This window comes from Catharus ustulatus, chromosome 18 (assembly GCF_009819885.2).
Source record: "Catharus ustulatus isolate bCatUst1 chromosome 18, bCatUst1.pri.v2, whole genome shotgun sequence".
In the NCBI taxonomy this organism is placed as follows: domain Eukaryota; kingdom Metazoa; phylum Chordata; class Aves; order Passeriformes; family Turdidae; genus Catharus; species Catharus ustulatus.
Window position 1 is genome coordinate 3732622 of NC_046238.1, and position 21911 is coordinate 3754532.

Here is a 21911-nt window from a genome sequence, read left to right on the forward strand (position 1 = left end):
GGCAGTTGGATTAAAATAAGGAAATAAGGAAAACTGAACATGAGTGAAAATGAGAAAAGTCAAACTTGGACAGCCTGAGCCAACCTGAAATTATTTCTTAAAAAACCAGAACTGACAGAATTTCTGAGGGGAAAAACCAACCCAAACCACCCCTCAATCTCCCAATCCCTGGAGCCCCCCACACTTGTCCCATGGCAGAATTCCCATTTTTTTTGGAGGGAATTCCCTGACTGCAGAGGTGCTGAGCTGGCCCTTGCTTACCTTGTCATAATCATACTGGGAGGAGCATCTGTTGTCAAATCTAAGATACAAACAGCGGGCTCCTGGAATGTGGACAGTTTCCTTAAATTTATAATTATCCCTGACAGGATGCACTGTCTCCACAGTCTTGCCAGCAGCCCAGGGAGCAGGAATCTTCAAACCAGTCAGGAATCCTGGCTCTTCCTTCTCCTCCAGCATCCTGAAATTAGAGGGAGAAATTGGGCTTCAAATACAGCACAGAGATTGTTGTCATTCAGATAGAAAGGAATTAAAAATCACCTCTCAGTACTGACACACAGAGACAAGGAACTGACTCCTGTATTGATGGAATTCATATATTATACATATTATTATCATTATATAATTATATATTTTATCATCATTATTCATACATTACATGTACTCTTATTCACAAAAAACCCATTGTCACAAATTCTTTAGTATTCTAAATTCTCCATTGCTGTAAGTAAGCATTTTTAATTTGATTTTAGCAGCTTGTTTCTGTCCCTAAGCAGGAGCTGGAAAACTTTAAGCTGAGACACAGCATTTAAATGCAGGAGTTAAAAATGTTATTTCTCTGGAAATTAAACCATTTAATAGCTTTGCAATGGTTTTAATTCTGTATCTCATGCTGCCAGAGCAATTTACATTTTCTCTTGATGGTCCTCCTTAGCCTAATTTATTGTGAGAGGAACATTTAGAATTCATTTCTAATGCTTGAGGTGAGGAAAAAACCCAAAACAAACCATAATCTGTGTAAACAACCTGAAGTTATAAATAGTTTAAGTCTATATAGAGAACAAAATTTGGAACTAACTGCCTTTTGCAAAAGCTTTCATAAAACTGAGACAGCCTTAGAAATCATTCCAGCACACCTTTAAAAATAATTCAAATAAAAACTGCTGGTCAAATAGACATTATAGTTCAGTTTATCCCATGAAAAGACCCAAATGTAAAGAAAATCACCTCTCATCAGGTAACTGCTTCCCTTTCTGCTCTGGAGCACAACTGGGGGAACTGTTCAGCTCTGAGAAAACTGGAGACTGGGTTTTTAGCAGCAGTGCAGTCTGTGGCCCAAAATACACAGTGTTAGGGACATGCAAACTGTAAAGCATTTAAAGAGCTCATTATTGACATCATTAACAATCCTATTATAATTATTGACAATAAATCATTACTGAGTAGCTCCTGGAGAAGCCAAGTTTAACACTCAGCATCAGCAGCTTTGGCAGCTGCTGAGAATCTGAACTCTGGGGTGTGGGTGAGTCTCTGGAGGAAGCTGAGCAGCATTTTGGAGGCCCCAGGGGTGGCACAGAGCCCATACCTGGCTGGTGTAAAGGACCAGTTGCACCAGCTGAGGCATCAGGGCATCAGCCATGGTCAGGGTCTGCAGGTTGGGGTGCATCAGGGATGTCAGCAGCACAGGCAGCAGGTGGCCAAGCATGGTGGCCTTTGTGATCTGCTCCAGGCCTTTTAACCTGCAAGGAGAGCCAGAGTTACACAGGAACAGCTCTTTTCACAGAGTAGCACTTCTGCTTCATCTTGCAGCAGCAATTCAGAACTCAGCAGAGAATGTTTGTATTATATTAACAAAATCCCCAAAACAATCTTGAAACCACTACAATTTCTCCCAAGTGTCAGTGACCTTGAATTGCTGACAGTTCTCACTGAACAATCTGAGAGCAGAGACAGTAAATCAACAGTTTCATAATTACTCAGAGAAGGATAAGCTCCCCTGGGCACAGGGGATGAAAGTCCCCATCAAACACAAATGCACCAGTGTGGATATCAGCTCCCAGCACATGGAGCTCAAAGGACTTGAAAAGGATCTGCAGCTACAAAAATATATTTGAACACGAGCGCGTATGAAAATATCACCCAGGAATTGTGTGTTGTCAATAAACACAACTAATCTTGCAGGCCCAGGGAAGCAGAAAGTGAAACCTGGAGCACAGCTGGGACAGGGAGCTGCTTGTTTGAGCAGAGAAAAGTTCACAGCTTTTATTTCCACCCCATTCCCAAGGTGTATTTTTAAGAGAGGGGAGACAGGGAAGGGCAGGAGATGGAATATGTGGGATATCAAATCACCACCCAAGGACTGGCATATATAAATATCCAATCCAGCTATTAGGGATGGGATAATCAAGAATTGAAAAATAAACAGATTGTTCTAGTTACAGGAGTATTTACAGGTAATTACAGTTTATTTCCAGGTGTCCTACTCATAAATACCATTACAACTGACTAAAACCTTCCCAATTTGAGGTTCCTACAGAAATATCAACCTACAGATGATCATGACTGACACAGAGAGGGATTCTAAATTCTCCTCCAGCTGAGTGCTCAACAATTACCACAGGAAGAAACAGTTCCTGTGCATTCCAAGCTCAAATACAAATTGATAAAGAATAATTAATGCTAACTGTGCTTGTAACAATAAGGCACAAAGAGCAGCAGTTGCCTGGTTCCAAATTAGGATCCTCCCAACTGCCTTACCTTTGCTCCCTGTCAGAAATGTCACTGTTAATTAGTGCTGTAGTGACTTGTTGCAGCATTTCTAAGACTTCATCACATCCTGTCAGAATTTGTGTGGCAAGAGACAAAATGCTGGTCTTGAGTTCCTAAGAAAAAGAAAAAAAAAAAAGAGTTACAGGATACTTAAATTCTTAGAGAACCCCCAAAAAAGGACAACAGAACAACAAAATGGATTTCCAAATGAAAAGAATGATAATGTGACCTGGCAGGCCTGCAGCAGGAGATTCATCCAAGACTTAAATTTGATTAATGTTAAGCCCCAAAGTGCTGGGAGAAACTAGGTGCATGTTTTACAGGATGCACATCCAGTTTCTAGAGGGAAGGAAGCCCCAAGTCCAGCACAGGAGAGAGCTGAGAGCCAGCCAAGGCACAGCACTGGTGACAATGTCCTAGCAGGGATGAGCAGCACTGCAGAGAGAAAAACTGAACAATGAACAGTGAATAGTGAGACAAGAGAAATACTCCAGCAGTTAGCATTTACTCAATGAGCCTGAACAAATCACTTCCAACTGCAGCAGCTCACAAACACCCCCAGCCTCAAAGAGGGAACCAGCTGAGCAAAACTGCAGAAATTCAGAAATCAATTCCATTAGGGAAGAATTATAACAAAACTACCATGAGCAGACAACCTGCACTCCAGGGCCAAGGTGGGAGTTGGATGAAGGAGTGTGAAATGTAGCATCCTAAAAAACTTCAATCAACCAAAGCCTGTCCTCAAACCTTGTCCTCTACCAAATCCTGTCCTCAAACCTTGTCCTCTACCAGCTTCCTTGGCACAAACTTTATTCTCCCTATTTCAGACAACTGATGGAGGTGGTTCTACATAAACTTTGTTTAAACTGCAAAAAAGCAGAAGCCATTTAAGGCAAATAAGAAATTCCTTTTCTATTATTATTTCTATTATTTAAAATACTTTTTGAAGGACCACCTGAGTGATTTGGAGAAGAAAAAATGCATAGTTGTAAAGGAAATTCCCATGCCAGCACATATGAATTAAAATCTATTTAAAATCTCATTATAGATAGATTTAGGAAGGCAAGTGTTTGCTCTCACTGATAATAGGGAATGGAAGCTGCAATCCTGAGCACAGATTTTACTCTGGACTGTTTTTCCCTGTTCTCCAGCTATTTAAACTCTATCAAAAGGAAAAACAACCACCAGCAAACAGCAAATGCACTGCAGGAACAAGGTGTCACAGGCACACTGACTGGAGAGAGCCATACTAGAATAAAACTTGGTGTTTACCTGTACCTTCAATGTCTCTCCCTGCAAGGAGCTGTCACTGTCATCATTGTCATCAGGTTTAATCAGAATTGTGTTACTGAGGAGGTGGTTCTGCACAGCCATCAGGTACCGCAAGCACGAGGACGCAGCCTTGAACACAAATAAGTAAAACTTGCAATTATCCAAACCCTTCATCAACCCTGAGTCAGGCAAGCCTCAGGCTTGGGAGTTGGAGAGAGGAAAAAAAGGTTGAGGAAGGAGAAAAGAAAGAGCATTTTATATAATTTTATAAAGGAATTATTTTATCTATTTAAGAAATCGGCTGCAAAACGTTGAATTTTGTGAAATAAATCAAAAATATCGAGGCAGCAAAACTTTGTTCAGGCTTGGAATGTTATAGCAATATGCAGGAACTCCAAGAATTAATTAATTCTGAAAAGATAATGCCACAAGAGAGATAAATGCAATTCACACTCCTGAAGGTGATGGTTCCACACTTCTCCTCCCCCCCAGGTCAGGACATCCTGGCCCCTTCTGGTGTTTTTCTGGAAGCTCAACCTGCCCTTCTCAGGGAGCTGCCCAGAGTTTTACCAGCAAATGTCAGCTCTCACTCATTTCTGTGACTCTTTCATAACTCTTCCAGCCTGTATGAACCACAACACACAACTGCATGTTGGATTTTTTAATCAAACTGCTGTAAGGCTTTGAATATTGAAATCCACAGACTTCACTTAAACTGAACAGCAACCAGAGCAACTGGAAAATACATCAGTGTATAAACCCATTCCTTTGGTGTGAGAAATCATTCTTTTCTTCCCTGCACAGCACTAACAAAAGACAATTCTTCTGGATTTGTTTAGACACAAGTGTAAAAGTTTCACCTTTTACTCAGAGAAGGATTCAAGGAGGAAAAGAAGCCAAAGATGCTTTTATCAAACCACATTTTACTTACAGGCACAGTTGAAAGAAGCCTTTGAAAGTCATCTTTAGATACAGTTTGGCACTTGGTGATTAAGACACAAGATTCTCTGACAACAATCTTGAGGATGTAGTGCAAGAGCTCATCATTGAGTCTTCGAGAGAGGCAAGAAAGGGGCAAAGTGTTAATCAGGAATTATTGTGCATTTTGTACAGCTCAGCCCTCTCTGCAAGCAGGAGTTCAGTTTATGAGAAACCTAAACAAGGATCAAACTTCAAATTCAGACATGAAAAACCCCAAGGCTGAAATGTTTAACAAGCACAACAGATTTCCAGGGCTTTGTGCTGATGTAAATCTGATTTTTTATGGCTCCTATAAAAGACTCCTCCCAAACTGAACATGTATTGAGTTTTACTACTGGAAAGTCACCTATGACATGCAGAGAAATACCATAAAATCCTACTTATTAAATTATCATTCAAATTTACCATGAACATGGCAAGCAACAAAGAATTCCAAACCCAGGCTGGGTACAGAAACATCCAAAATTTGCCCTAAAACATCAAATCTCTCCCTCACCCTAGAGAAACCTTCCCCCACAGACACAAACACCATTCAGGTCACACTGCAGGAACACACCAAGCAGAAGTTCCTGCAAGTTCATCTCATGAAAATAACAGAAAAATGTTCTGTAAATAGAGTTTTTACCTGTAATGATCATCATCTTCACTCCCAAATCTGTTGTTCTGCAGCTGCTCAGCCAAATTGGTCAGGATAACGTCCCGGAGCTGCGAGAGGCCACTGTTCCTCTCTCCTAGAAGGGAAATAAAAAACTTCTGCAAAGTAGCATTTTACAGACTGGATTTTATTTCCCCAATCCCTCATTTAACACAGACTGGAATGGCTCCATTCCCAGGGTTGCTGTCCCAGACTGGGAACACTTTTCCTGCCCATGGCACTGTTGGAAATTCCCAAATTGCACCAAATTGCTGTGAAATAACAAATTCCTGAGCATCAGCTGCTTCCAAAAACAGGTTCCCATTTCCTGGTGAACTTGAGGACATGATTCCTCCTTCACTGAGCTCTAACATCACCTCTGATTGAGTACTTGCAGATATTCCTTTTCTCCACCTGGAAGTTGAAGCATTCCATAATTGCCTAGAAAAGTATGGATTTAAAGCAGCTCTCCCTCTAAGCTTGAGATGCACTTTGATATTTTGTTCTCAGAAAAACCCCACTCTCACCAGGCAATAAGACATTCTCACCTTCAGTTAAGACCAATTTCAATAAATTATTGATTTCTGCTTCTCCAGGATACAGGATATTTAAACCAGAGCTAAGGAAAAAATAAAACCAGGCATTACTTGATGGGTTTAGAAGTGAACAAAAGCATTTCAGTGGACAGGTGACAAATGGCACCACAGACTCAGCACCTGACGGAACATTTACAATGTCTGTGTAAAGGCTTAGAAAAGCATCTCCAGATTTTAACATCAATATTAGGACATTAGCAGCTGTTTTCTCCAGGAATCTCTTGTAATCAATTATATTTTATTGTTTAGATCCTAAAGCTTCTCCAAGAGCTGTTTGCTTCCCTCTGGAAAACTCCCCATTCATCACTTGCACACAGGGCAGCACAATCAGTTTGTTAAGAAACAGAGATGTCAGGAAAAATGATGATGGCTCAGAGAAAACCTCCAAAAACTTTGGGATGGGGTAAGAGCTGAGGCTCCTCTGTGCCAAGAACAGTGAAAAAATAAAAATACAATAATCAAGAAATCACCACTGCTGCAGTTTTGTACTTTGTGGAGACTGGCTCTATAGAAGCTTTAGTTTAAGCTGCACAGAAGATTCTGGAAGGAGCATTTCAGGAACACCCCAGCTCTGCAGAAACATTCCAGGTGGAGACTTTTTCCCTCTAACTTGTGATGAACTCTGTCCTTTCCATGTGAATTCCCCCACTGAGATCACAATCACTTCAAAGGAGCACTCCATGCCTGCCTGAAGTGCTGAAATCATCACACAACTTTGCCATTTCCTTTCCCTTTTCTTTTTCAGTAACAGAAAAAAAAAAAACCAAAAAAAAAACAAAACAACCTGGGATGTTTTTCAGCTTCACACTGAGAGTAGAGATTACTGCAGCTTCCTTCCCTCCAGCTCATGCTGATCCACTCTGATAGAAACCTCAGGAAAAGTTATCACACACTGCCAGCTCCCTTTGAGGGTTCCACTGGCACCAAAATCCCCCAAGGAGAAAACAGGAGGAAGGAAACATCAGCCAGTGCCCACCTTGGAGCTGTGGAACAAGCACTGGAACACACAGGAGACACAGCCCTGAAAATGCCAGGTAATCCTCCTGTGCCAAATTATTCTGCACTCAGAGTTGCACAGAAATTTGGAATGCTGTGATTCACACCAAGAAAATGCAGGTTGATCTTCAAAAGATTTTGTTCTCAACCTCTGGAGCACTTCCCACTGGAAAATGCAGGTTCTGTTTGTCCTTGGCACACTGGAGCCAGCATTCCTTGGCCCTGAGCTCTCCCTTATCTCCTTTTCAGGAGATACAGCCACAGTTTGGTTTTGTTTTTCATGGGTCTTCAGTCTCAGAGCATTGCTCAGGTATTATCAATCCCTGCAGTATTATTAATCCCTCCAGTATTATTAACCCCTCCAGCATTATTATTTCTGCTTCTCCTGAGGTTCCTTTTGTTCAGAACTCCAGTGTTACCACTTAAAACACTGAGGTAAGAGCTGCCAACACCAGCTTTGCCTTTTCCTGAACACAACAGTAACTAAATAAGGAATTTGTTCAAGGAAACTTTACTTGAATTTAGCAACTATTTTATAATACACATTTTTAAAACTCCTTAAGAAAGCAAGTAAAAAAACCAAATTACAAGTAAGACAGTAATTACTACCTGTTATTTCATCAAGATCAACATACTGTACTTCTCCTCTTCCACACAAACTGCAATAATTTAACTGTAATTTACCATATTATATCTTAAAATCCATCACATATTTTCTCCTGTGAATGTAATATTAAACTGAATACCAGGTGAATGTTCATGTGTCAAAGAAACTAAAATCTGAGTTAGGTTGTACTTGATAAAACAGATATTCACCTAATAGCCAGACAAACTTCCTTCTGGATTTCAGAGCAGATCTGATCCCTTGGGGCCATCAGTAACTGCCACAGTAACAGCCCAGACCTTCTGACAATGTCTCTGTTCCTTTCAGTTTGGGGACTGAAGAAAAATTTAAAAACCACCTAAGAAAAGTTAAAGACAAAAATATTAATAGTAAAAATAAATATTACTTACATTGTTTTATTTTCTGCAGTCAGTTTCTCAAACTATTTGTGTGGGTCTAGAAATCTGAGAGTCAGAATTTGATTTTGAATCAAAAAATGGAGGGGAGAGATATACAAAGAAAGAAGGAAATAACCTGTCTGTGTTTTATGTTAATCTGTAAAGACAGAGATTACATTTAAATTAGGGCTCTTAAATGAATATACAAAATATTGCAAAGCCACTGCTAACCTCCATTACATGGATTCCAATGGAGAAAAAGAAATAAAATTAAATAAAAATGAAAACAGTGGTTGCCTGTACTCCAAACCAAGTTTTTCACTTTTCCATGGGAATTCTGAAGCCCATGGAAGTTTCTGTACCTGGAAGACGACGAGGATGCAGCGGATGATGCAGGTGTCTCCATTGACCATGGCCTTCTCCATAATGTCACAGATGCTGCTCAGGTGATGGGCTTCAATGGGATGCTGCTTGCCCAAAAAATTGCTGATGGGGAGGTTGTTGCTGGCTGCCAGGAGGTTGAGTTGATGGATGCACATGGCACCAACATGGTGCAGTAATTGGTTAATGACCTCATTTGTGGTTGTTGCATCCCCTGGAAGGAGAGGAGAGTTCAAATGCTGTCTATAAACACAGACTGCATCATCAACCTTTGCTTCTAAAATGCAATAAATCAACTTCAGGGCATGAAAGGATTACCCAAAACATATTTTTAATGTGCTGAAGGCAGCAAAAATCTGCAATCTTCCACATATCTCACTTTGTACTTTTCCCTCTTAAATCAAAGCTAAACCATGACCAATAGTTACAACTCTTTTCAGGAATGAACTCAGTTTTTAACAGCAAGGCAGTTTCTGTCTGTTTTTCTCTGCCACTCCTGTGTTTCCCTTCCCCTCTGTACAAAGTGCTGACCCCTGGGTTCCCCTCACCTTTGGGCTCTGCAATGACATGACTCACTCCCAGCCTCTGGCACACACAGTGGAATGCCTGGTTCCCAGGATTGCACCACTGATCAATATAATCATTGGAGCACGTCCAGATCATGTTATTCATTGTATCATAACAGGCACCTGAGAGAAGGAAAACATTTCCCACATCAATTCAGCAGAAAAACCAGACTGAAGCATCTTTATAGGCATCGTAAATCCAAACGATTTGCTTTAAAATTTCACTATGGACATGCAACCCCACCTCACTGCAGAGCAGCTGACTGCAAATTCAAAGCCAGATGGATTCTTTAGGATGTGAGGGAGTGCTGTGCTCCTTACCAAGGCCTGGCACCAGAGCCCCCCGTCCGAGCGAGCTGCCCGCGGCGTCGATCAGATCCGCCCTGCTGGTGAACTGCCCATCCGAGATGTTGAACACCAGGCTGGAGGCAAGAACTGCACAGAAACACAGCTCCAATCAATTCCTGAGAAGTTTCTTGCATTCCAGACAGCCAAGGGCTCCCAGACTGCCACAAATGGCTCTGACTTACTTTTTAGGGAGGACAAAGCGCTGGTGCCCCCGAAGAGCGAGCGCGTGGCCGAACTGCCCGAGCCCCCCGGGGGCGGCACCAGCATCACCAGGTAGGTCCCACACGTGTAGATTGGGGTCTTCCTCAGCATCTTCAGGGGCAGCCCACAGCTTGTGTTGGCAGCTGTAATATACACCAGAGAAAGGTCACAAACTGCACTTGAGCACAGCAAGGCAGAGCTCTGCTCGGGGTTTCAGAGGAATTGATGTTTAGAAGTTCTGTTAAGAAGTTTCTGCAGAGCTCCATGAACCTTGAGCATTTCCAGGGATGGGGCATCCATGACTTCTGTGTGGCCTCCCAACCTCACACATTCAGCATCAATCCCCACAAGGCTACAAAGAGTTTCACAGGTTATTCAACTAAAGAGAACAACTTCAAAATAAAATTTAAAAAAAATTAGGTGCAACCAAAATTATTGAGAATTGTGTGGTGATAATTCCAGTGGAAGCACTTGGAGTCAGATGATCTCATCACAGAGATCACTGGAGATTCACTATGCATTTACTGTTTTAACTTCTCCTGCTCCTCATGAAACACAGACAGCCCAAATGATCTCCCCCCTGCAACAGCTGATCAACACTTCCTGAGTGCTGACTCAAGAATCAGCCAGGAATAGCCATTTACTCTCCTTTTTCTGTAGCACTTGAGTTGTTAAATGGCAAAACACAACCTTTAAAATAGCTCTCCAAGCCAACTCCTTGCCAAATTCCCTGGAAGTAGAGCCATTTCATGTATAATTTATTTTTATGGAAATACTTCCAGTTGTTTCAAATTGAAGAAAGAAAACTCATGTACTTGTGAAGGAAGAAAAGAAATCATTCAAGATAAACTCAATAAAATCTCCAGACAAATCTAACAAAGCTCCAGATCATCCTGAAAGCACCCAGTGCAGCTCATTCAAGATTCCCTCATTAATTTGGGTTGTTTCCATAAAAGAATTCCCAAACATTGTGCAGATGACCTCAAGAAAGTGCAAAACCACCTAAGATTTGTAATATTCCAGTGACTGGAGAAGCAGTAATTCCATTTTCTAACCTGCAGGCCATTTTCACACACCAATTAAAAGTCCAGTTGAGCTGCCAGCAGAGAAATACAACATCAGATTGTCCAAATCAGTCCAATCATGGAATTGGAAAAGGTTGCATCCCATTTTCCATCCCTGAACTTTCCTCACAACCCTCATTTAACCCAGGAACTGATAACCGCGGATTTTCCAACTGCATATTTTGGGAAATGAGCCAAAAATCACACTCTGGGTTTTTTTTAAGAGCTCAGTAATAACCAGGATGGATGTTGTGTGTAAGAAATGCAAAGTGAAGAGTTTCTGACCTGCCTGGTCCTCCTTGAGGGTGTTGGAGATGGTGGAGCCCGTGAGAGCAGCGAGCGTGGCCGAGGGGGACGCGCGGTACCGGGACAGGCGGCTCAGCAGCATCTCATTGATGCTCTTGGCAGATTCCCCCTCTTTCCTCATCAGGATTATTCTTTCCTGCAGAGGATTTGCTATACAAATGCCATTTTCTACCTAGGAAAATGGGGGGGAAAAAAGTATTTTAGATGTTGAAATCCATAGGTGAGAGATTTGGATCATGTGGGAATATAAAGTGAAATTTTGCTGATAAAAGTTCTTGCAAAAACAAAGTTCTGAAAGCAAGACAAGAGTATTTTGTTGTTTGTGTCTTCATGGTTCAATAGAATAATTTAATAGAAGATATCTTTGAGATATTTAATAGGATATCTTCTATTTATGCCTGTTCCTAAAGATAGAACTGCTCGTCATAAACTTGAGTTTATTTAGGAAACTGCTCAAAAATATATAATCCTCTTGTATTTTCTTAGTGGTGTTTCACTTGCAAATCATTTGGCTCTGAATCATTTTTCCAGGCAGAAAGTGTGAGCAGTGATTTCTTCAGCCCATGACGTTCAGGGGATGTTTTACTGCAGAATGCATCTCTTAATGAAGATGTGATTTTAGGATTTTCCATGGTTGTACTACTACAGCCTCCCAATTCCAGCTCCACCATCCCACTCCATCCTCCTCTGCTCAGCAGGAATCCAGACAGAAAAAATACATTTTATGCTACAAGAGAAGTCATATTGCTAAATATAATCACCCTCTGGAGATGGAGTTGGACAGTTCACCTTCTGTTCTGTTCAGTTATTTCACATAAAATCCATACCCAAACCTAATATGTCAATTTAAAAAAGCTGATATTTAATTAAACTGGTTTATGTCACCAACATCTGGCATAGAAAATACACAATTTGCTTACTATAATTTCAAAAATATCCATAAAGACAGAGTGGCCTTTGGGGGTTTTTTCATTGAGGCTTGCAGGAGACCAAATCCAGTAGAAAAAAGTTCCATCTGAAGAAAGATGCACGGTGGTCATAGTGCTGCCAACTGGGAAGTGATTTACTGGCATTGGGATTATCTGACATACCTAGGAGACAGAAAGCATCTTAACAGGTCTCATTTTGTAGTTTGGCCTCATAAGTATGAACAGTATGAGAAAATAAATAGAGATCAAATGCAGTTAGTGCAGAAGAGGCTTAATATTGGATTTAGTAGCAGCATTACATTGATTTATTACCAACAGCTATTCTGTGATATTTGCCAAATATCCAAACCAGCTCATAGATCTCAAATTTAACCTATCTAAAAATAAAAGGATCAGCTCCTCTCTAATGATGGAGAACAAACCCACAGTACCACAAGGAAAATACACATCCTATTGAGTCACCTACTTTCTGCAACTTCTCTCAAACATTGCTTGAAACTTGAGAAGAAAAAGAGAATCTAAACATTCTCAGTGTCAGGAAACACACTGGATATAAATGTGAATATCCATCCTTAAAACCACAGCAGGAAAAACCCCAAAGTAAACAAACTACCCCAGTTTTACAAAGGGCAACAGTTATTTATCTACAAAACACAACAACACCTGAATTTTGGGACAGGGGAAGAACAAAGAGCTGTTCAAGAAGAACATATTATTGATTTAAATCAAAGTTCATTTTGTTGTTGTTTGATTGCTGTAAGATGTGACCACACTGGAATCATGGAATGTCCTGAGAGGGAAGGGACCCACAGGGATCTTCATCCAACCCTGGTCCTGCACAGACACCCCAACAATCCCACCCTGTGCACCCTGGGAGAGGGGTCCAAACACTCCTGGAGCTCTGACAGCCTTGAGCACTTCCTGGGGAAGAATCTTTCCCTGATACCCAACCCAGTCCTGAACAGCTCCAGCCATTCCCTGGGTCGTGTCCCTGCTCACAGAGCTGCCTCTCCTGAGGAAACTGGATTGGGATGAGGTCTCCCCTCAGTCCCCTCCAGGATGAACAAGCTCTCTAAGTACCCCATAATACAGAACAGTGTAATTTCAGATAAATACATATATTTATATATAAACCACACTGAAACAGTAACATCACCACCACAACTTACACATTCACCACACGGTCACTTCGAGGCGGGGTTAGAAAAATGCAGTTCCACCAAATAAAAAAATTCAAGGACAAAACTAAAGCTCAGATGTGTGTGATTCATTCAGCCTGTTTTGCTGCTGTCCCCTTTACCTGCAGGGTATGTTGATCCACGAGCTGGAACAGGTAGTGAGGTTTGCTATCAAAGGACACGGGCCGATGGAGGAGTTTGCCGTTGCCAAAAGCCACCCAGCCCGTCTCCAGCTCCTCGTTCCGGCAGTACACAAACCCCCTGGAAAAAACCCACCAGGATGTTCAAACTCCTTCAACCCTGCCCTGTTTCTTTGTTTTGTTGTTGTTTTCTTTTCAAATAACTCACAACCACAGTGTTGAACTTTGACTGAACTTCTACTCGAGTCAGCGATTTTTGTTGTGAAAGGCTTTAAGCGTAAAAAGCCTCGTGGTTTTCAAGTAATGAAGAAGCAAGGAGGTACTGTGAGTCACAGCTGCACTAATTACTTAATGAATGACATAATTAGCAAACAAACACTCACAAATTCAGCTATAAATAAAAACTCACAGAACTGGTCTGTAGCATATCCCTCGCGGCAAAGAATCAACCAACTTAGCAAACGTTAAAAAATAAAATTGAATCTAAAATTCTGCTGCTGTGGAGGGTGAACTAATGGTTCTCCAACCTCAACTTGCTCTTTAATTTTAGACAAAAAACACACTCAAGAAGAATTTCAGATAAACTCAACTTATTAAAATAGCATTTAATGAAAATTCACAATATCACGGAATCACAGACTGGCTTGGGTGGGACCTCAGAGATCAGCTCCTTCCAAGCTCCATATCCTCCAGTCTTGCTGCTCCCAACATCTGGCAGAGGTTTCCCAGAAGAGGAACTTTTGGGTCTCAGCAGCTCTGCAGAAAGGTGTCCCTTACCTCAGAGTTCCATGCAATCCTGATCCCAGTTTGCTGATGCCCCTGCCCACTGAATTGGTTGTGTACAGGTAGAGCCCATCGGCTGCAAGGCACCGGCCCAGGTCTGCATCTGCAGCAGGAGCAAGGAGAGCAGAGAGCAGCTCTGTAAAATTCCAGTTGGGAATTCTCCCCATGGAAACCAGCACCTGCTCATGGCAGGTCACTACCAATCCTGTTTTAATATTGGATTTATTGTTTGGTGCTCTGAGAGCTGCTGTAGGCACAGCCAAGGAGACCCTGTGGTTTCCTCACATCTCCTTCAGAGGTGCCCAGATGAGACACAGTGAGAGGGGAGAAGAATCAAACTCTGTGATTCTCCTCAAGCTGCTCTGATCCTTCTGAACACTTCAATTAGGACAAAATGTGTTTGAAACACAGAGCAGTAATTATTAATAATCAAGATGGGACACAAGTCCAGTCAATCTATTGAAGTTCACAGGATCTGGACACTCAGGAAGGAAAAGTTCACTCACTCTCTTGCCTAAACACTTAAAAAGAAATTTCTCAAATAAATCTGCAGGTAGTCTAAAATAACTCAAATTTTTAATTCCTATGGATTGCATCAAATCTCATCAAAGCTTGAACTAATATTTCTAAAACCACGTGAACTCTTATTTATTACAAAAATAGTAATGAAACAAAGCAGTAAAAGCTGAGAATGAATCCAGGAAAAGAAATACAAAGGAAAGCATTAAAAAAAGAGCTTCAAAATCAACTGGGTAGAAACAAAAGCAGAGAGGGGAAAAAAAACCAATGAACTTGTACTTCTAAAAATAAACTTGCTGTGCCACTATTAGCTGTCCATTGAACACAGGGACACTGCAGGGGCAGTGATTATGATCTAACAAGGGGATAATATCCAAACTCTGTCTGACCCCTCTGAAAAATTCCCACTGGAGTCAGGAAGGGTCACTGGATCGACTGCTTTGGACTGTTTCCCACAAGCTGACAGTTCACACCAGCAGCTGTTACCCCATCCAACACTGCTCTGCTACCTGGCAATTCTGTAGCAGGACAAGCCTGGGATGGAAAACATGAACAGGAAAAAAGATACAAAGAGGCTCCTTCTCCCTGGGTTTTCCTCGGTTTATTTCTTCATGGCTTCCAGGGGGCAAAGAGGAAGTTTCCCGAAGTTTGGGGTCTCTTCTAGGGTCAGGAAAGGGGAGGGGAAATGTGGCTTCCAATAGGATAACAGAGGGGTCAGTCCATAGATTTTACAGGAATTAAGGGACATACCATTCCTAATACATCTTAGGTACAGGGTTACAACAAGCAGCTGCTCTTCAGCAACCAAAAAGCAACATTTTACATTCATCTGCACTTAAAGCATCCTGTCCTCCTGATAGTGACTGGGATGAAATAATTCACCTTTATTCTCACTGCTGGCCCCAGTGTTGGCATCAGGGGCAGGTAACATGTCCTCAAAGCCCCAGGACACGATGTGCTTCCCTCCAAGCAGGCACGAGGGGGATCCAGGGCCTCCCTCCAAAAGCAACAACCTTTAAGCAGAAAATAAAACAAAACTCCATGAAGAACAGCAGTAGGAAATATTGGCTAAATTAAAAGTTCAGACAAAGATATATTTGAAGTAATTATTCTGTCACAGTTCATAAACCACTTTAAGGAATCATCAATATTTAATGAAAAAAAAATAAAAACAAAACACCCCAAACCCAATCAATGCTTTTAGATTTGATTTCCCAATGTCTTCTGCACATGACTAAATCTCAATCTTCCCGAAAGCTTTCAATAAAGCCAAAGCCTTTTAATCACTTCTAAAGACATTCCTCCCTACAAGCACTTCACATTCTCAGAGCTGCTGGCAAAGTTTCTAAGGAGCAAAGTTGTACAAACCTGTAGAGAACATCAGCCACAGGCAGGGAGCCCAGCTCAGTCTGTTTCTGTAATAGATGCACTGTATGAACAAAGGTTTTCAGCGACCCTCTAAAAGGACAAGAAAAACATGAATTAAAGGTGTCTATGGAAGGCAGACTGAACACACACAACAGCAGCCATGGACAACACCAGAATCACAGCCAGGAGAGGGCATCAGCTTCTCTTCTGCCTGGCAGCTCTTTCCTGGAGGAAGGGGAAGGAGGAAGAGAGGGGGACAGAGAGAACTGGCCTAAATTCCACCACGTTTTTTTGGAAGAAAGCCCCAGTAGGGAGGGAGAGCAGCAGGCACAGGCTGGGTCATCAACAACAGGTTCATAAAGGCAATCTCCATAAAAGATAAAACATCCCAACCTGCTCCTGAGGCAGCTCTCTCAGCATTTCTTGTAGCTGATTAACCACATTTAACCTCCAGTGCAAGCCATGGATCTCCCTGGCTGAGCACAAGTGTGAGTGAGGGCTGCTGCACTCCCAGCTGGAGCTGCAACTCCTAACTCAGACAGGAAAGACCAGACATCCATTTCTCATCAAGATTCTCATTACTTTGGGAAGCACAGGGATCATCATCCAGCTCCAGGCCCTGCACAGACACTCCAACAATCCCAGCCTGTCCCTGAGAGCAGTGTCCAAACTGTCCTGGAGCTCTGCACTCCCTGGGGATGTACCCAGCACCGTCTGGGGAAGAACCTTTCCCTGATACCCAACCTAACCCCCCTGCCACAGCTCCAGCCATTCCCTGGGCCTGGCCCTGCTCCCAAAAATCAGAGCTTCAGCTCTTTGCTTTCCCTGATAAACCTCAGCCTGGAGAAAATTGACACCAAACACATTAAAGCACCTCAATTAATTATTTAAAGCAATATTTACCCTGTTGTTTTATTTTTAGCAATAAAAACCACCCAAGATTGCAACTAGGAATGTCAATAATAGTCTCATTTTCAAGGTTTTTTTCTTCAGCACATGACTTAGATATTTAAAGGGAAAGTGTGAGGCTTTCAGAGGTGAACAAAGCACAGTGGGATATTTGATCTCTCTAAGCAATGCAAGACAGACTTGCAAAGAAAATAAAAGATCAACCTGAAGTTCAAAAGCTCTACTTGAAATTTAGCTCAGTTGCAACAGAACATCCCATATTTCCTGCAAATTGACATCTGGGAGAAAAAAAAAAAAAAGAGATTGTGTTTATCAAATCCAATTTCTCTGAGCTATGTTCAAGTACATTGCCTTTCAGATAAGGCAGTTGTCAGGACAGAATAATTTGCTACATACCATAAATTTCTCATTGACTTCATTAAAACAAGTGCACTAGAGATTAAGTAGGTTTCATTTGAATAAACTTTTTCCTAAAGCAAATCATGCCATATCCTGGGAACTCCAACATCTTAAATCAGAGTACAACTTCACAGACAAGGCTGGGACCTGGAGAAACATTCAATCCAACATTTCCAAAAGGCTCCTTGTGACTTTAGAGCCATGTTCACAGGGCTTTGCAGAGGTTTTGGATTTCCTCCCCCTCTCCCCATCCTCTAATAAAAATAGGTTTTGATTAAAAGTAATCACCTGATGCCAAACCCATGCAGGACAAGGAGAATTTTAACCTACAATGGTTGAACTCTTCACTGGCAACAAAATGAAAAAATACCTCCAGACATTTGAGAGACAACACTGAAATCAAATCTGAAAGGAACTGTCCTGAAAGCTGGCAGTTCCACCTTCTCCAGCCAAAGAAAGGTGCACAAAAGGGCAGGACAAAGGGGAAAAGAAAACTTTTCTCCCTGATAAACACATTTGGAAGCAGTCCTAGAGCAGCTCACTGCAGTAGAAGCAGCAATATGCACACAAGGCATTGCTAACCCAGATCCTTCTGCTTCTGCATATGCTAAACACATGCAGAATAGAAATGCTTAGTTTCACCCTTTCCAACCCAATATTTAAATATCAGAAAGGCTGGTGCAAGCTAAAAATAAGCATCACCAGTGAAATCACATCATTTTTTATTTGTTTCAATGGAAAGAGAGAATGAATACCAACCACAGCATTGCCCAGGGGTGCTGGAATCACCATCCTGGAAAGGTTCAACAACCATGGATGTGGAATTTGGGGATATGGTTAGTGGTGAATCATGGCTGGACTCTGGCAAAATTCCTTAATTCTCTCAAACTTTTGTGTACCTGTGACCCTGTCAAAGCTCCTTAATTCTCTCTATTTTACCTGTAACCCCTTGAGAACATCTGGTTGGGATTTCACCTCATGCCAAACCTCAGTTTAACCCTTGAATTGAAATACTCCAAGATGTTACATCCAACCTTCACAAACGCCACGATTCCCTGCTCTCTCAGCACAGCTCCCTCACCTCGCACAAGCCAAGGCAACCAGAGCAGCAGCAGCATTTTCCTTCTGCTTGTAGGGGATGTGCTGGCCGGAGGGCGCCGCGTCCTCCAGCCAGGAGCAGAGCAGGGCCTCGATGCCATTGAGGCAATCAGCCGGTTCCTTGGTCAGGCTCAGGGGCTGGCAGTCCCGAAGGCAATTGAGCAGCACCTCAGCAGTGATGTTACACAGAGCAGGGTCCGTCCTGCTCTGCGATTGGATCAGCGGGAACACCAGCAGCAGCCCCATGCGGGAGGTGAAGGGAGCCTGCTCCGGCTGCTGTAACAAACCCTGGCGTTTGAGCAGCGCCAGCGCCTCCTCGTCCCCGGAGCTGTCGCGGTCGTGCTGCTCCTCCAGGGCCAGCTGGCGCTGCGCGTTCCAGAGCCCGCGCAGGGCGTTGAGCCGGTACTCCAGCAGCCGCGCGTACGCGTTGCTCTGGTTCCCGCACACCGAGCGCAGGCGCTCCGCCAGCTCCGTCGGGTTCTTGGTCTCGAAGGTCAGGATCTAGGAAAGGGAAAAGTGGGTGGTTATAAAGGTGTGGTTTTTCTTTTTTGGTCCCTGGTGGTATTTGTCAGGACCAGAAATGCTCACATTTCATCAGCAGAGAAAGACCAGAGGCCTCACTTGACGAGTTCCACAAGAACCTTTATTTCATGCCAAGGGTGGTCGAGCAGGGATTGTAGACAGCCATATTTACAGGTTCAGGGAGGATTCAAACTACAACCAATAAAAGTTTATACAAAGAACAGCATCCAATCTAAGTGAGAAGTTCTAAAGGTGAACTGACCAATTACACAGACTGATTTCTAACCAATTACAGTAATTTCACGACTATAAGGCACACCCTTTTGACTCAAATTTTTTCCCAAACCCAGAAGTGCGCCTTATAGTCCGGTGCACCTTATGGTGGTGAAATTACTGTATCTTGCAAAGTGTTAGGAGAGTGACCAAGATCTTAAGGAATTTGGCTCAACCTTGGTATCTAGGATCCTTATCTATTATAGCAAGTTCCAGGGGCCAGGGGAAGATGGTTTTGGAGGAATTGTATCCTCCACATAAAGTTTGTTTTTTTAAGAGGGGAAAAATATTCCATACGGTTGTGGTGGGATTTTTTTCGATACCTGATGTCTGTAGCAGATGGAGGGATATTATTTTTAATTTTTGGGAATGGATAAAGCTGGACTTGAGGCCAAAGAACAGGTGAGTGAGGTTGTGTCCATCTCAGGATGAGGAGTGCTGGCCATAAACTAAAAAACATGAACCTCTATCCATGGAGGATGGCAAAGGAGAGGGACAGCTGCTCAGGGAGGGTGTGGAGTCTCCCTCACAGGACATGTCCCTTTGTCACCTGCTCCAGGTTGGACAGGGTCATCTCCAGAGATCCCTTGTCACCTGCTCCAGGTTGGACAGGGCCATCTCCAAAGATCCCTTGTCACCTGTGCCAGGTCTGGACAGGGCCATCTCCAGAGATCCCTTTGTCACCTGTTCCAGGTTGGACAGGGCCATCTCCAGAGATCCCTTGTCACCTGCTCCAGGTTTGGTCTGGGCCATCTCCAGAGGTCCCTTCCCACCCTGTAACTGGGATTCTGTGAGGCTGCTATTGCTGAGTCAGCATCCTCACCAAACCCACGTTTGGGGGTTGCTGATGGGGACTTTTAAGTTTTCAATAAACAACAACAACATAGATTGTAAAGAAAAATACACACACCAAGGAGTAGCTTGGAAAATAAACATTTCCCTCCTTTGAGCTTTGTGCTGTAATCGAGGCAATTTTGCTAAAAACTTCAAAAGAACTGGGAGGTTGGAGGGTCCCAGGGGTTTGGAGCCCTTCTATGAACACTAATAGGTCGCTAATGTTGTGTAATAAGAACATGCTTGTTCTAGTTTTGGAGCTCTTCAAATAAACAAACAAACCAACCAATCAGTTCTCTCCAATTCACCAAGAGTTCTGTTACATTCTCTCCCTCCCCTGCTTTTTTCCCTTCTTAAATTTTATCATCTTGCACCTTTCTCAAAATACTTCAAGTTGTTGCTGTAGTTAAAAACCCTAAAAGTCTCCTCCTCATCATTTCAGACAGAAGAAAGAGGTTTTCTTGGCATTTCTAAATAAAACTGGATACCAAGCTGGAACAACAGAAAACAAAGCATGACACAAAAATGTATTTATGGTTTAATACCCAGCCTGGGACTGGAAAACTCAGAGTTTTCAGTCATTTACAGACAACTTTTCTCCTTCCAGCAAACAAAAACAGTGGAGATCAGCAAAGTTACTTAAGCTGAAGGAAAGCCATGAGCCAAGCATTTTGTGATACCCTGGATCCAGTGTCCAAAGGGATTTGGTGTCCAAAGGGCTTCTGGCCACGTTCCAAAGTTCCTCAAACACAATCTCTGGCTCATCCTTATGCTGTAAAACTGTCCTTCCATCATTTAATAAACAAAATAAACGTGGGAGGGGGAACATGAGAGACAAAGCTGCCATGGGGAATGGCATCCAGGGTTGTTTGTTTTGTGGGGTTTTTTAATTGCAGGCAGCAGTCATAGAGATCATGACAGAAATGTTGCTGGCTAATTGCAGACTCCTGAACAGCTTGTTAAAATGCTGCAGGACAAATCACATCTGCCAGTGCCACACAGCCCCTGACTGAAGGCAAGGAAACAGCTCTGCAGCAGGACATTCACCAGCAGAGCCAGGAAAAGTTCACTCAAAAGGAATTCACACTGTAATTACACTTCAATGGGTGTTGTATTGAGCTCCTTATACCTAATAAAGCTCCTTTAATTAATTTCTCCAAGAGATTATGAATATTAATTCCTAAACCACATATTATACATTTAAAATAACCACCTCCTGTTAAGTTGTGTGTTCTGCTGTCTCAGAAATAAGTTTCCTGTACTAGATGGAATTATTTTCTAGAACAGTTTTTATTTTCTTGAACTAAACTGGATGGACTTTCCACTAAGTGACAAGCTGCAGAAATGGGTTTGCATTTTCAGATTGAAATGCTGAAGAAAACAAGTCTGTGGTCTTTGGTAATAACAAAGATACCACCACAAAAGACAAGCTGTACTTGGTGTTGCATGTCCTGCTCCTCAAATCCCACAGTTTAACAGGAAAATTAATTTTTTTTTTGCCTTTGATATGGTTCTACAGCTCTGAGTCTGTCTTGTAGCAATCAGGACAAGTCAGTGTCAAAGATGTGCAGTTTTGCTGATGAAAAGCCTTTTCCTGCTGAAGTTTTAGTTTCTGCCTCATCTCACAGTTGCCAATTTGCTTTAAAAGTGTGCATGGTCTGTCTGGGATTGCTAAGAGTGTTTCTCTCCAGCCTTCCACAAGGGAAATGAGCACTAATTTGGGTGAATGATACAGGAAGTACATCAGCTTCAACAGATTTACAAGATCATTCCAAAATGGGACTTAGAGACTTTTGATAATGCAGTTTACATCATCTGATTTTCACACACAGCTTATGGAAAA

General features: G+C 42.3%; 1 protein-coding gene across 4 annotated transcripts in view; it reads right to left on the reverse strand.

Annotated features, from left to right (window-relative positions):
- HECTD4 (HECT domain E3 ubiquitin protein ligase 4) overlaps positions 1-21911 on the reverse strand; it is a 65545-nt gene that overhangs the window by 37021 nt on the left and 6613 nt on the right. For 2 of the 4 annotated variants that reach the window (XM_033075505.1, XM_033075503.1), the window contains exons 2-21: positions 18423-18940; positions 16034-16123; positions 15548-15678; positions 14141-14249; positions 13346-13484; positions 12037-12207; positions 11096-11288; positions 9728-9889; positions 9519-9632; positions 9180-9320; positions 8613-8845; positions 8065-8210; positions 6205-6275; positions 5648-5753; positions 4973-5093; positions 4048-4170; positions 2758-2882; positions 1586-1739; positions 1228-1328; positions 262-460 (exon numbers count right to left, since the gene is read on the reverse strand). In XM_033075505.1, coding sequence (XP_032931396.1) covers positions 262-460; positions 1228-1328; positions 1586-1739; positions 2758-2882; positions 4048-4170; positions 4973-5093; positions 5648-5753; positions 6205-6275; positions 8065-8210; positions 8613-8845; positions 9180-9320; positions 9519-9632; positions 9728-9889; positions 11096-11288; positions 12037-12207; positions 13346-13484; positions 14141-14249; positions 15548-15678; positions 16034-16123; positions 18423-18940 — 3147 coding nt within the window. Of the gene's footprint in view, positions 1-261; positions 461-1227; positions 1329-1585; positions 1740-2757; positions 2883-4041; positions 4171-4972; positions 5094-5647; positions 5754-6204; positions 6276-8064; positions 8211-8612; positions 8846-9179; positions 9321-9518; positions 9633-9727; positions 9890-11095; positions 11289-12036; positions 12208-13345; positions 13485-14140; positions 14250-15547; positions 15679-16033; positions 16124-18422; positions 18941-21911 lie in introns of all 4 variants that reach the window. The other 2 variants (XM_033075504.1, XM_033075502.1) reach the window with 1 other exon arrangement.